Genomic DNA, 15,858 nt, shown 5'->3' on the forward strand with positions numbered 1-15,858 from the left:
TTCCTTTTTTTCAAAAAATAAAGAAATCATAGTCTGAATTGATGTTCACATGAAAACATGCACTCGATTAAGTATTTATTTCGTAAAGCTCATAACACAACTAATTCACGTTGTTGACTATTAACCTTTCCCAAATCATTTTTGGGAAAAGCCTCCCAATATAGACCTAATAATCACCCCAAGGACACCAAAAAAAAAAAAAAAAAACCAAAATTAGGCCCATCATAAAGGTAAAAGGTAAGAGAGTACACAAACAAAGAAAAGAAATACACAGAAGGAAATGATGGAATCACCCACGTCAGCTCTCCAGCTTGGCACCGCGTTTTCTTCTCTCTCCTTCACGGCGTTGGCGTTTACCCGTCTTTTCTCGTCTTTTTCCTTTCCTTCCTTCCTAGGCTTCTCCTCGCTCTTACCATTTTCCCTCAAATTTCACAGAAAAAATATCTATTACTTACTTTAGTCAACTCCTTCTGATAATCAAAATAATTCCGCTAATTGTAGCTAATTCATGGATCAAACCCACTGTTACAATGCATCGTTTACCAAATATCTTCATTACTCGTAAAAAATCCGGCAGCCGGATGGGGAGTCGGGATAGCCCAGCCGCCAAGCCGAAGCCGAGGTTGGAGCGGCGAAACGCGTTGAAGAATATAGACTATGAGCTGCCTTCAACTTCTTCGGAGGAAAATTCGTCGGTCTCTTCGGCGTCTTCATCATCGGCGGCGGCGGCGGCGGCGACGGCGACAAGAACTCGATCGCTTGATCTGATTCATCCTTTGTCGGAGAAGACCAGCTTCAGAATTGAAGGGAACGGGGAGGGTGAGTATGAGGTTATTTTCAGAAGTTTGGGCCTTTCTGGACCAGAAGATTTTGCTATTCCTACTGATGCTTGGGAGGCGATGAAGGTTCGGTCATCTTCCGATGTTCTTCCCCGTTTTTCACGGCTTAATTATAGTAGTGTTAGTAGTCCTGGAGCTGGAGATACTGATGGTGAAGTTTGTGCTGCTTCGCCTAGGGTTAGTGATGTAATTAGTCCTAGAAATGAGGGGATTGATTTTGGATGTTTGAGTAGTTCTGTTGCTAGCTCTGGAGTTAGTTTAACTAATCCACAAATCCTTGGTATTGATTTCGGATGTTCAAATAGTTCTTCTGCGATTAGTTGCGGTGATCAAATTATCGAGAAGATTGATTGTGGATTGCCGGGTAATGTGCCTATTGATGTCAATGGAGGAAGTGTTGGTGCAGCGCCTGATGTTGTGTGTGAATTATTGTATAGGTTAGGAGATAGTGTTAGAATAACTGATGCAATATCTAGCAGAATAGATGAGCAGGTTAAATTAAATCATGTTAGGGATGGTGATGGGAATCTCAATGGGAATGAGGGTGTTGAGATAATTGGTCGTGGTGGAGGTGGTGGTGGCATCAAAGGTGTGAGGCCACCAGCTTTGGCACCACCACCTGCTATGTCATTACCTGTTATTGATAATGGGTGCTCAACTTGGGATATCCTGAGGTCCTTTGCCCCAGAGGATGATAGGGTTCCATTTAGGTTTGAGGTTAGTGATGCTGTTACTTCTGATGATGAGGGTGGAAAGGGCTATCTGGAGGAGGAAGAAGAGGAGGTTCGTGATGTGGTGGTGAGGAGGACGATAACTGGAGAGAATGGCATGCTATCAGGATCATGTTCATTTACCACAACTTCGATTGACGATGATTCATCTAGCACTACTACGGAGCCTATGTCAAATATTTCGCCCAATGGGAGATTTAGACGCATTATCACGTATTGGGAGAAAGGTGATCTCTTGGGACGTGGATCGTTTGGGTCGGTCTATGAAGGGATTGCCGAGTACGTCCAAATTATTTGTATTTGATTTACTTTTTCCTGCTTTATTATGTATTATGCTTGTTTCTTCTTTTTGCTTGTAGGATTTTGACATGCTTTTTTCCCCCCTAGTCTATAGTCCTCCATCAACATGCATGCCATTTGTTTGATCCTGGAAGTTGACATTGAATTGATGATCACTTAAAATATAGAATTAAGGAGTTGAGTTGGAGATTATGAGGAAAAAGATGCTTTAGAAGTTGGAAAAGTTACTGGTTTTCATTTTGAGACCAAATGCAAACTGTTATCTGTTTTGGTAACCCAGACTTCTAAGATGCTTATTCCCCCAGCTTTTTGCAAAGCCAATTATCTTAATTCTTTGACAATTATTAGCTTTATTCTATGGCTAATTGGCCCATATAGGGTTGACCGGTTGTGATGTATGAGCTCATTGAATGGAACACTTCTTACTATGCTTTCCTATAGGGAGGAAATGTGTACTCTGGCTCTTAATGTTCAAAACTTCATTTGTTGGAAATTTATAGTGCTTTTGCACGACTGGTCATTTTGACCTTTTTTATTTACTGGTTCAATTTTTTGAAAAATAAATTCAAAGGCAATTTCTGCATTTATTTTGACAACTGAACATTTTGAGATGGGTTAGGAATTTATTACTTCGGGGTAGGGGGTTTCTTTGCTAACTGTTTCTTAGCTGAAATACTTCTGCTCAGTATTTTAGGTTTATGTTCTCTAAAGGATAGAGTACTTCCTCCGTTTCAAGTTTTATTGCACGGTCAACTTGGGCACAGTTTAAGAAATGGAGAATTTGTCCAAAACAAAATCATCTACAAAAGCATCTGTTTCTGCTATTGCCTCTAGATTAAGCTTTAACTCTTGTCAGTTTTAAAGTTCTGAAAGCAGCACAACTACCAAAGGAAAAAGATGGTCCGTGACATTGTTTATTGAAAAACATAACTGCAATGTTTTCTGACCAAACTGTGCAAATGATTGTTAAACTATTCAAAGTTCCATGATTTGATAGGTCAACTTTTGCTTTTGCTAAAATGATCATTCAATTAAGTCTGGCATATTTTTCTGAACAAAAAATGTAAGTTCTAGAGCAGGTGGTGCGCAATGTCACCATACCATTAACTTTGACCTCTTCTGGTTAAACTTTTGTTTGAGTAAAAAATGTCACTCAACTCTTAAAAGGTAACCATTTGGTCATCCCGTCTAATGCATGTAGAAAGGATGTCACATGAATTGCATGCACATATAGTTCCTTATCACATCTAGACGGACAATCTCATTTACTTATTCAGAAATCCACTTCTCAATCTCAGGAATTGATTGAAACCTGATTATGAATTTACAATCCCATTACACTCAATCTAACAAGCTTTCTCCAAAAATCCAGTCTTTTTGTTTTCTTAATAAACCCCGAAATAGAAATCAATTTTTCACCAGGGTATCAAGATGATGCAGCAAGCAGAAGATGATAGGGTGCTGGGCTTCCTCACAAAAGCCCAGGGAGAATAATTGGCTCTTAAGTGCTGGGAGGAAGTAATTGTTGAACAAAACTGCCTTGTCAAATAGCTAATATTGTTCTTGGTGGTGGTTTTGGGTTTGGGGAATTGAGGGATTTGAGTTGACCGGGGAGGTGGGAAAGAGTGATTTCATCATCCTTGTTGAAATGAGTACCAGGAGGGGTAGGGAGAGAGATAGGGAGTAGGATCTCTGGTAGTGAAGGTTGTAGTATTAAGGGCTTTGTTATATTACTTAGACGGGTGTAGGGACTTGTTATATAATTTAGTTAGAGTGAGTGGGGGGAAAGAGTGATGTCATCATCTTCGTTGAAATGAGTGCCACGAGGGGCAGGGAGAGAGATAGGGAGTAGGAACCCTGCTAGTGAAGGTGGTAGTAGTGGAGGCTTTGTTTTATTAATTAGACAGGTGTAGCAGCTTGTTATATAATTTAGTTGGAGTCTCTATTTCTCTGATTTAGCTATTTTGATTCCCGAAACATTTTTTCTTTTCAAAATTTCCCTGAAAGATTTTCTAGACATTTTTGCCCCTAAAAAACTTTCGTGAATGTAAGGTCCGTGACTCTTCCCCAACCTTAACTCCTGAATTGCATGGAGTTGAGTTGAGTATAGTTGAGTGACATTTAAGAGTTGAGTGATGCTTTTAAGAGTTGAGTGACATTTTTAGCTATAAATAAATTGTTTAAGTGACTGAAGGAAGTCAAAGTTAATGGTTTGGTGACAATGTATTCCATTTGCTCTAAGTTTTATTACTTAAAGAACGTACACTTTTATTAAATGAGTAACAAAAAATTGTATGCGCTTATTAGTTGACTGACCATTTTGGCTCAGGAAAAAGTTTTGAAACCAAAACAGAGAATTTGTGCGGTTTAACACAATTATCATTTTGGCTGAAGAAAAATTTTTCTGATGGCCTTCATGCTGCTTCGTCATAAGTACAAGTTAACACAGAATTTGTGTGGTTTATCACAATTATCATTGTTTTATCTCCACAACATGCTGAACTTTGAAAACAAAATGAGAATGTAAGAAGTAGAAAGGTAGAGCTTAGTGGGATCAGAAGTATGTAGTAAATGTTAAAGTGTGAAAACTTTTTAAAGTATAAAATTCACTGTATCGTCTTTAATCTAGAATTTTGTTAATCTTTGAAGACCTTTTTTGGCTGCATAAGTTTAGTGAAACTCTAACTTCAACTGTATAATAGCTGCTTCTGTATTTCGCTTACTAGTGGAAGGAGTATTGAAGTCCTGTAAAAGAATTGCTTCTTAATTTTCCAAAGAATCTCTGCCAGATGTTTGGATTCCTCCGTTCTTGTGTTTTGTAGCATGTTTGTAAAGATGCATGTTCGTTAAAATTTTGTTAGCTTTCTCTGGTGTGATATCTGGGAAGATAATCTCCGTACGGGTATGAACATATGCATGGATATGTACGTAAATGTAAGTTATACATTCATGCATATGCTCAGATAAATTGTTAAGAACTTGGTGGCCCTAAATAATGTTTAGTGGATGCAAAAGTTATAACCTTAAAAGTTACAACCTTTGGTGAAGTGATATTGGTGGGTAAAGTAGGTGTTGCTGGAATCGCTTTGCAAAACTCTAAAAGAAAAATGTGGCGTTTCATGAATATGAACAGTAAGCTTAATTTTTGTCGATATTTTAGCACCATTTAAAATGTCAATATTGGATAGACACTCAAAATCCAAATGAATAAGGGCTATGTCTGAGGCTTTAGGTTGAAAATAGAAAAGCCAAGTGAAAAGTTTAATAAAAGAGAGGGAAGAAAGGCTTTAAAGTGGGAGAATTCTGTTTCCCATGTTTGGTATTTTGGGACAGAAAGTGGAAGGATCTCAATCCCTTCTCTGGAAGGTCAGGCAGAAAAGGTAAAATAGGAACTTATGTGCTTTTTGCATGTTATGCTATCTGTCCTGTTAAACTAATAGTTCTTGCAGTGGAAAATTCAGTTTTGTTAGAAATTATTTATACTGTCAAAGAGCAAAGGAAGAAAAATACTTGGTGCTACAACAAGGAACCTCGCATTTTTCACGACTTCGCTTAGTTCCTGATTCTGGACTTGTGGCTCTCTTCCTGTAGCCCAACATCCTTTAGGCTAGTACTACTCCCACTGAGGCTAGGTAGTTTGCCTCATGCCCTTCTCAAAGTTTCTTACAGTGTGTGGGAATTAAGAGTGAATTCTATAGAGAGACCCTTACTTCTGTTATCCTTCTATTATGATGAAGATTCATGAACAAGTGACTCTTCTTTATTTTCCTTTTCTTTACCACGGATCCCTACTTTTCTGTCCCTTTCTTTCAATGCAAAATAAACCTATGTGTTGGACTTATAAAGTGTAAGCACTCTCTCTCTCTATGTCTCTCTTGATTTTTAAGAGTTATATGTTTTGTGATGTTTGTCTTGGTTCTGCTATTGCTTTAACCCGGTACTATGTTATACATATTGTTTTTTGTGCGCCCTTGGATGTGCTGTTGCATAGTTTGCCACCTTAAACATCAGTAGTCTGTAGTTGTAGAAATTTAGCTAAATACAATATTGAGAGGACTTATCTCGTTTAAAGCCTCATTGCATAATGGTTTAATATGGTGTACTACATCTTTTTTAGTTTCTACCTCTTTTGCTGCTGTCAGAGTCTAGACATGCTCTTGGTGGTTGTGATTGATACGGAAATGAGTAGCATAACAGAAACTTGTGTGCTATTTGAGTAGACTATGTGGTGCTAAACCTTTCTAAGATGTACTTTTGTTGCAGTGATGGGTTCTTTTTTGCTGTAAAAGAGGTTTCTCTGCTTGATCAAGGAGAAGAGGGAAGGCAAAGCATTTACCAGCTTGAACAGGTCAGTCAGGCTTAGGTGTTTCCTCATGTAACTAAATGTGTGGACCGTGGAGTAACTGAATTAAATCCAATTCATTCATTTCCATTCTTATATTGCAGGAAATTGCTCTTCTGAGCCAGTTTGAACACGAAAATATAGTTCAGTACTATGGTACCGATAAGGTAAGGTTTATTTGCTTTCTGAGAACTTTGTTTCTCTTCGTCACTCTGTATTTTTGTTGATCCTCTATTCACCCCTGAGCATGATGATCCCCCCTGAGATAAGTATATGTATGTTAAGTACATTTGGTTATGATTGGGTTATACCAAAAAAGAGTTTTAGATGCAATATTTTGTTGGAGAAGGCAAGGTATGCAAGAATGTAAAAAGCATGGACTAGTTGCATTTGCTGTGTTTTCGGCGTAAAATGGAATGAGATGAATAGGGGAGCTTTTCAGGGATCAGAGAAACCTTGATGGTTACAAACCATTGGATTTTATTGGACATGTACTTTTGGAGCAGGTAGACTGTTCCTCATTGGGCAGACTCTTGGATGAACTCATTCTCTGAACTTCCAATGTAAATGTATACATCGTGTAAATGGCGATTGAATTCTCCTGCTTATAAGAAGTCTTGTACCTCTAGAAATCTTACACTTGTAGATGGATTTTACTGAATGGCATACCAATTTGTGAAGCCAGGAAATGGTTAATTAGAATTGCGAAGCTTCTACTGGATTTCTTTTTTTGCTCCAGAAGTTTTGTATGCAGCATGATTATTTATATGCTAGTTGATGTTTTTGCAGGATGACTCCAAACTCTACATTTTTCTTGAGCTGGTAACTAAGGGCTCCCTTTTAAGTTTGTATCAGAAGTATAACCTTAGGGATTCCCAGGTCTCAGCATACACAAGACAAATTCTACATGGTCTGAAGTATCTTCACGATAGAAATGTGGTTCACAGGTGATAAAGCTCAAACACCATCTCTCAATTTTGAGTTTATTATGTTTGGTTATTGTCTTGATATTTGTTCCCTCAAATATGGGTTTTGCAAGACGCTTTGACGCTAATTTCTTTAGCAAATTTTCAACTAAAAGTTGTCTTTGATTTGCTTTTAGGGGATCACAGGGTGGAAAGAGTAGTAATGTTGTCCAACCATATCCCTTCTCCTTCTTCGTCTTCAGCTTTTCCTTCTCCTCCTCCTCCTCCTTTTTCTTTTTAATCATGAAGTTTCATTTGTGCTTTTGCTGTTAGAGTGGTACTTGGCTGGCAGTTTTATTGTGTTCATGTCAGTTTGATTCTTTAGCTGATGTCTCATATCTCAAAACTGTCTTCCAGGGACATCAAGTGCGCAAATATATTAGTGGATGCTAATGGGTCTGTAAAACTTGCTGATTTTGGTCTTGCAAAGGTTGTAATCTTGTGTATAAATTTCTTCTGGCACTTGCAAATTTTATCCATAATTGCTTTCTAAATGGTTTAGTCTTATTTTTAATCCTATTGTTGCTATGCATATGTTATGCAGGCCACTAAGCTGAATGATGTCAAATCTTGCAAGGGAACTGCATTCTGGATGGCTCCTGAGGTAAGGCTCTTTTTTGCCAATTCTCTTGTAGTTTGATGATTCTTTACTTGACATTGATATAATGTCCCCATTTGTCTTTATATACATAATGCTATCTGGATATGCAATTTGCTGATTTGTGAGTTTGTTAATGAAGATACTGCCCCTCTTTTGAAGTCAAAGAGTTCTGTATAGGTTTGTTAATGAGTTTGTTTGAAGTTCAATTTCCATATCGACCTTAGTTTATGGGGCTTGTATGTTTTTCATTAAAATCTTGGTTAAGGAATTTATGTAGTGATGGCCTATTTTCAGGTCATGATGTAAAGTAATTCATCATTTAGGTTAGACCTAAGTGAATGCAATTAGGTTGCTCATCCATTGAAGGTCGAACTGGACAAACTGGGAGTATTTGGAACTGAATAAAATGTAAAAAGATGAGCTGTTTCACAAAAGTTGCACAATATGGGATGCAATTGAGGCACATCTGTCAAGTTTTTGACATCTCTACTGATGTCGGCTGCCCATAATTACTACTCAATAGGTAATTAGAAGATTCAAAAGCGGGCTAGCTAAAGACTTGATGGTCAAGAAGGATGAATTTGCTATTGGTTGCATTAAAATGAATTAAGGCTGTCAACGTGGCAATCTTGTTGGAGTTTTATTGGTGTACACCTTGGGCCAGTGGCTTGGTTCCGTTATTTACATTGGGGTAACGTCTTGTAGTTATTCCCACCTTTGATGAAATATTATTATGTTTTTCCCGTTTGATGAAATATTATTCCCACCAAATTATTGGGCACAATCACTTTGGCTAAATGGGGTTATGAGTGAAACTAAAGTGGGTCTGTCGGGATTGCAAAGATAAATCAGTGTGGAGTTTGAAACATTAAAATATGTATATTTATCACAAATGTAGTATTCAAGTAATTTGGAGACTACTGCGGCTGGGTAACTTTTGGACTTCGATTAACTCTGAAATCATTGTGAAAGAGGGAGAGAAACATGAAGAAGATATGAAGAGAGGAGAGAACATGCCTTTGTCCTCTGCGGGGGAACATGGAAATGGAAGGGAATTTTGTAACTTTGAAGGTGTGTTAGTTTAGTTCTATTCTCAAGGGATCCGTTGGTTTTGGGAGAGAGAGAGAGAGAGAGAGAGAGAGAGTAGGTGGGAGGATTGTAACTTTGATGGTGCGTGGGTTCAGAATGTTCTGTTCTTGAGGGATCTATCATTTTAGAGAAAGAACTTCATTGGGCTTTCAGGTGTGTTGGTTCTGTTCTGTTATTCAGTGTCCAGCACGCATCTATCAGACGGAAGGAGAAAATTTTGGGGGGGGGGGGGTGAGAGAGAGAGAGAGTAGGGTGGGAAAGAAAAATGGAGGGAAAATTGTAACTTTCAGATGGTTGGGTACTGTTCTATTCTCGAGGGATTTGCCATTTTCTGTTCAGGAAATGTATTAGGATATTCCAGTTCCTTTTGATTTTGAAATGTTTCTCTTGGAAACAAATGTTTAGCCCCTTTGGTCATAGATAACAAACTACTTTTGGATTTCACATTCATTTCATGTATACACTTTATCTCTCTCTCTCTCTCAGAATTCTTGGTCGTGTGCAATCAGTAGCATTTTGGAATGTCATTTTTCTAATTTTGATCTGCCATCTTTTTCTGATTATCAACCCTTTTGACTGTAGGTTGTTAATAGGAAGACCCAGGGGTATGGTCTTGCAGCAGACATATGGAGCCTTGGTTGCACAGTCTTAGAGATGTTGACACGCAAGTATCCATACTCGCGTTGGGAACCTGTACGTATCATGTTTTTGTTGTGCTCGTGGGGTAAACAGTATATGCCGTGTCGTGATTCTTATTTAATTAAACCAGTAATTAATGAAAGAGTTAATTACATTTACCTCCTCTGTGGTTTGGCTAAATTATAGTTAAACCCCTTGATGGCAAAACTTTTATCAAATGTCCCTCTAACGTCAATTGCTGTTAAAAATATTGCTTGCGTCAGCACAATATAAATCTGAAAGCCCCAAAATACCCTTTTATAAATTGAGTTGGTTACATTTACCTCCCTTGAGTTTTGTCCGAATTACATTTACCTCACTTGACTTCTATCCAAATTACATTTACGTCCCTTAAAGTTTGTCCAAATGACAAAATGAACCCTACAGTTTGTGCAAAATAGTCTAATACTTTAAAAAGCCAAAAATTTATTAAATAAGCATGGTTAATAAAAAAGTTAAATAAAATTCTGAAAGTACCCATTAGTTACTGATCCGTTTTTATGCCTATTCTTTTTATGGCAAAATTAATAGTAGCGTTTCGGTCACTGGTGCAGTTTATTTGGCCATCTATTGTTAGTTGATATTACAAACCCTCTTCCATGTTAATGTACAAAAAATAAAATTCCATTTTCTAAAACATAAAATACACTGTTAATTTTAACTCCATCTCTATGCATTAAACTTTAATTTTTATTGACAGAGATGTCCATTTAGGAATTAGAAGCTCAAGACTGGGACAAAAGTTTAATATGGTATTATGGATAAAAGATAAAATTGTTTCGTTAAACTTATTATTCCATATTAAACCATATTTTAAATGTAATGGATGATTTTTTATTTGGTAAAATGGGTTGGGAAAGTGTGGTGGCGACTAGAATCAGCCACAGGCAAAACAAGAAGAGAAAGGAAGTGGTTTTCTCATTATTTATTTTTATTTTGTTTACTATTTTGTGCAAGTTAGTAACGATCATTTTCTTCTAATTCGTGTTTCATTTTTCTTCACATTAAGAGGCTTCTCACCAATAGTTGGTTATTGAAGGGGTTAAAGTGCATTCTGGTCAGATGCTAAGGTTCATTTTGTAATTTGGTCAAACCTCAAGGGAAATAAATGTAATTTTTTGCAAAGGGCAGTTTTGTCATTTCCCTACTTCAGTTAGTTTATTTTGAACGGCGTCACTCATGAGGGGGTGAATGTAATTTGGCTAAACTATAGGGTTCGTTTTGTAATTTGGCCAAACCACAAGGGAGGTAATTGTAATTAACTCTTAATGAAATGGTTGGTGAAAGTTGGTTAACTTAAGCTGCTAAGCACCTGTCTGGCTTTCCATACTGATGTGATTCTTGTAAAGCAGCTTCTGAAAATATACTCATGCATTGGGTTGGTTATTTGCATCACATTGGTGCTAAATTTGGAAGCACTGAGTGGTTGTTGAAGTTTTGTTTTGCTAGTTTTGAATTAGCTGACTTGCAATTTAATTAGAAATCTAGATCTATTTAGTGTGCATTTGGATGAGCTGCGGATGTTTGGTTGGTTGAGGAATCAAGTATGTGTATTGACAAAAGTTTTTTCCTCCTTAGCTTTATGATTTCAGTAAAAAACGTGTTTACTGGCAAATTGCTTTTCATATGATTCATTCGTAGTCCTCTGCTTGTGTGGAATAGTTGGTAATGATCTGATGCCAAATAAGTAGATTCTATGGGAGAAGTATGCATTTTATCATCTCAATAAAAGAAAGGAAAAGCTACTGAAAAGGTTCTTCCTCTGCAAAAATGGTTGACTGTGCGCATATTTTTACGTACTCCACAAAATTGTTTTTCTTGCTCGCCAGTGAACAATATATGGATACTTGAATAGTGGTTGTGCTTCCTGGCAGTTTAGAATAGAGAGCTGCCTAGAGAATACACGGACTTTATTTTCTTTTCGTGAACCTATGAAAACACTAACATCACAGTTTGATTACATCATAGCGATCTCGTCTGTGTTGATGCCTGTCTTTTTGGTTCACTCTCTCTGTATCCACTGAATCTGAGTGTTTTTCTTTAATTGGAAGTTCATATTCCAATTAAAGAATTTCTCCTATAATGTTCATTTCAGTTTGGTTGGTTTATCTTTCTAGGTTCTTAGGCAGCTTTGATATGCAGCTAATCATCTTGGAGATTGACATTGTCATTGTTATGTGTGACCTAAAAATAGATGGCGGCACTATTTAGGATTGGAAGGGGTGAACCACCAGATATTCCCGAAACTCTTTCTGGAGATGCACGCGAGTTTATCCTCAAATGTCTCCAAGTTAACCCAATTGCTCGCCCTTCTGCTGCTCAGCTGTTGGACCATCCATTTGTTAAGCGTGCACTTCCCTCATCTTGCTTAGCATCCCCATACCATCCTAGCAGGCGGGTTTGAACAAATTTGTAAGTGTTGAGACCTTGTTATTTTACAAGTGATTTAATTGAATCCATTATCCAGTTTTACATGATTCAAGCAAATTTGTGATTGTTTACTGCTCTTCTTCTCTTACTGACATGGTCTTTCTCTTTGTTTGGTAGAGTGGTAGTATTTACATTGAAAAACTCTCGTCCAGGCAGCTTCATTTAGGAGCGTAGCAATTATTGATGCTTGTGGACTCATCTCCGATACAGGACTTTCAGAAGCTTCATGTTATTGCGGCAGTTTGTGCTTGCAATTTCTTGGGTTATGTTTGGAAATTTTGGAACAGACGCAGTTGCTGTTGAATTTATCCTATTTGTTATCCTCCTTCTGAGGAGTTGTTTTCTTGCCATTGATAGGCATTTGTGGATTCCAATTCTCAAATTTTTTCTCTCTCATTGTTGGACCGAGTGTCCACCTGTAGTCTGTAGGTTGTATGTGGACAAGATCTGATGCTTTGGCAAGGCTTGTAAAGATAAGATCAACTTGCATTAAATGTAAATAGCTTTTTTTGGTCGACCAAGTGTAAAACTTGATACTATATTCAACTGAATCTGTGGGTTTCTAACAAACTTTATATTTTGGGGCTTGATACTATATTCAACTGAATCTGTGGGTTTCTAACAAACATATATATTGGGGTGGGGGCTGTGTTTTGGTTTTTTTTTTTTTTTTTTTTTGGGGGGGGGGGGGGTGTTGTGTGTGTGTGGACATGGTTCCATGGAATATGATATACCAAGAAAGCTTAAGCCAGAGTTATTGCGATCCAATTCTCGAGTGATAATCAAAACGGCGTAATCCACTAAAATGTCGATATAATCTAAGCACATTCTGATTTCTTGACTAATATTGCCTAATAATAAATTTAATACTGCAAATAATTTGCAGTCATAGTAACGGATAAGAATAGGATAACGTTGAATGAATCATACGGCGGAACAAACCTAAGGATCATAAATGGTGACAAAATCTTATGAGTAAAATTTTTTATGCATTGTCAATGAGTAATCTAATTTTAAATTTTAAATTTGAAATTTAATTTTTGCATATGTGGTATACATTCACAAATGTTAGTGTAAAATAACTTTGCACTAACAATGTATAAAAATTTAATCTAAATCCTATTTTTCCTCCCTTCATGCACTCGTGTAGGATAATTGGCTATAGGTGAGCCTTGTTTGGAAAGGAATTTTTCACCAAATAATTTCTATATTTTTTGCGAACATATTTTTCAATCACTTTTTTACCTCACATAAATCAAATTGCTATAGTAAATTTTGTACAAAAATTTCAGAAAATTACAATCCAAACACGACCTAAGAGTTTTACATTGGAGAATAAATTAGCTAAATTTTCGCTGGACATAGTTTCATTTATATGACTTGTTTATACAAGTTCTATGAAAGTTAAACCCTTGCATATTTGCATTAGTTCAATTTTACTGGATGTGTTGTTTTCTATAATAATGTAATAGGCAATTTTCGACTTGTATGGTCTATTTATTAGGTGTTCATCTAAAATTTTGATTTAGTTTAATGTAATTGTATTAAGAAAATATTGATATTTATCCAAAACACCTCATTTTTCCAAAACAAACGCTTACCACTCCTTCCTGTAATATTAACCACCCTTGTCCTCCCTTCTCTTCTTGTTTTCCCCTCATCTTACCACCCCCATTGTCTCCTCTTTTCCCATTCACCACCTGGCCCCTCTCCTCCACCTATCCCTGGCACTAGCCTCCTCCTCACACATCCTTCCCTTCCTTTCTTCATTCCTCCTGCCTTTTTTCCCATTAAATCTACACTAGATGTGGTCCATATTGGGAGAGGTCATGAGGAGAGAGGTGTCGCGCCTCATTTTTAATGAAAAAATAAATAATTACGGGTTTTATAAAATGAATTTTGATTTAATTTTGATTGAAAATGTTTTTTTATTTTTAGAAAATAAATAAAGAAAATGGGCCTAAAATAGAACTTAAAAATGCGACGATTTTGCCTAAAATAGTAGTCTAAAAAGGGTTTTTAATAATAAAAAATAGGAGTCGCCACTTGGTATGGAGTTAAGGTGTACCAAGTCACCTAAAATGAATTTTGAATAAAAAAGTAGAAAAACCCTTTTTAAACAACTCCAAGTATTCGAAAATCAGAGAAACCTGTTCGGAAGTCACGTTTGAAGAAAGGGAAGGCAAGGATAAAATCCAAGGCACCCTTTCAACCTAGCCTAAAGCTAGTTGCGTGATTTAGTAAAAAATTTTCTTAATTTAACCTAAAAATTTATCACATTTGGATGTCACTATATGAATACAAATCTAGACCTAATGTATATCGGAAGGGTCAAGATGTCTTTTCAAAGCTTGATTGGTGCAATTCACATGAATTGTGATGCCCAAGTTGACTCTTTGAAGAGGTCACGAATATACAAAAAAATGAGACCCGAAGGAAAGAAAAAAAAAATAATTATACAAATATACATGACCTAAAGGAATGCATCATAACGGGTGCGGGGGGCTAAAATTTGTGACTTTAATTTTCCCTTTAATAGAGGGAATACGAGCGTGCTAAGGTTAGAGAGTCATACTCGTCCATATCCCATATTCGAGGGGTATTTCCTTAATTTAATCCGGCAAATGCACTAATCTATCCCTAATTTCCTAAATGAGATGCAAATCTAAATGTTATGTTTCACACACAGGGATAGGGAATATATATAGGGGAAATATCATGCAAAATTATAAGGACCCTAAAAAAGTGGAAAAATATGCATGAAATGTAATGATTTGTCACACAAACATGATCTAATGCGTGGACGGTCCCTAAGGGTCTAGCGTTGGACTAACCCATGTCTATAAGTTCTCACGAGCGTTGGACTACTGAGTAATTAGAAAGGAGGGTCACAACTAGCGTTGGACTAGTGTGGTGATGTCATGCATTTTTTATAATCAAATAAAACATATAGAACATAATAAAGCAAATAAACACATAATATCACATAAAACACATAGCACATAAGCATGATATGTAGATGCAAGGCCCTTAGAAAGCGAGTAATACGTAAACACATAAGCATGCAAAACACACAAAACAAATAAAGCAAATAAAGACCTAACTATTACATTTGGGGCCCTAACTACAATCTAAAGGGGGAAGGAATAAAATAAATAATAAAATAAATACCTAACTATTACATATTCTATCTAAATACATGTCTTGAACCCCCTAACTATTACAATTTGGCATTTAAATGTCTCTTAAATAATCAAACATTAAATTAAGATAAATATACTAAATCAAAACAATTAAAGTGACAAAACAAATAAATGAAATAAAACATTCAAAAGACATGCAATTACGCACATAGGGGCACATAGGATCAAGTAAAAATAAAGTGTAGAGTGGACCTCCCTTGAATTGGTGATCTAATGAAATGAAATTTCCCTTAGTTACCCTGACGAAGATTTTTGGATCAAAATCAGGACAGGAAACACCGTGAAAGAGCCGCTAGAGTTGCTCCGTTGCGGCTTTGAACCCGCACCAGTGAAACTAAGTAGCGGGTTTGGGGGCTGAATTCGGGAGCCCTCTCAACGTTATTTGCAAAATTAATATGAACAAAACTCCTTCTCCTAACTACCTGCTGTTCGCAGAAACAGAAATATACCCGAATCAAGCTAAAATGAAAGAGATAAATTGATCACAAAATGGCTGGAAGTCGGCCCTTTTCTGTGAAAATTTCTGTTCCCCCCCCCGGAAGCTCTCTTTTCCTTTTGTTTCCCAGTCTTGTTCTCCTTTCTTTCTTGCTATTTCCTCCTCCCTTGCTTGCTCAACCACCCTCTCTCTATCTCTCACTCTTGGTTCCTCTCTTTCTCTTTTCCTCCTCTTCTTTCGTTCT

The 15,858-nt window shown here is 36.8% G+C and overlaps 1 protein-coding gene across 1 annotated transcript; it reads left to right on the plus strand.

Moving 5' to 3' along the window:
* Positions 1–345: 345 nt before the first annotated feature.
* LOC113749088 (mitogen-activated protein kinase kinase kinase 1-like) lies at positions 346–12,550 on the plus strand. Its single transcript, XM_027292742.1, has 9 exons — positions 346–1,849; positions 6,134–6,218; positions 6,317–6,379; positions 7,002–7,159; positions 7,535–7,607; positions 7,722–7,781; positions 9,450–9,560; positions 11,740–11,957; positions 12,093–12,550. Exons 1-8 carry the CDS (start codon positions 531–533, stop codon positions 11,947–11,949), a joined length of 2,079 nt encoding a protein of 692 aa, XP_027148543.1. The 5' UTR covers positions 346–530; the 3' UTR covers positions 11,950–11,957; positions 12,093–12,550.
* The last annotated feature ends 3,308 nt before the right edge of the window (positions 12,551–15,858 follow it).

Source organism: Coffea eugenioides, chromosome 10 (assembly GCF_003713205.1).
Source record: "Coffea eugenioides isolate CCC68of chromosome 10, Ceug_1.0, whole genome shotgun sequence".
Taxonomy (NCBI): Eukaryota; Viridiplantae; Streptophyta; class Magnoliopsida; order Gentianales; family Rubiaceae; genus Coffea; species Coffea eugenioides.

What these genes read in the sequence shown, in the direction of transcription:
- LOC113749088 (XM_027292742.1), top strand. Translation starts at nt 531, where the DNA reads ATGCATCGTTTACCAAATATCTTCATTACTCGTAAAAAATCCGGCAGC. An exon ending in GCATTTACCAGCTTGAACAG is followed by an intron (nt 6,219 to 6,316) that starts GTCAGTCAGGCT and finishes CTTATATTGCAG; the next exon opens with GAAATTGCTCTTCTGAGCCA. An exon ending in AGTACTATGGTACCGATAAG is followed by an intron (nt 6,380 to 7,001) that starts GTAAGGTTTATT and finishes ATGTTTTTGCAG; the next exon opens with GATGACTCCAAACTCTACAT.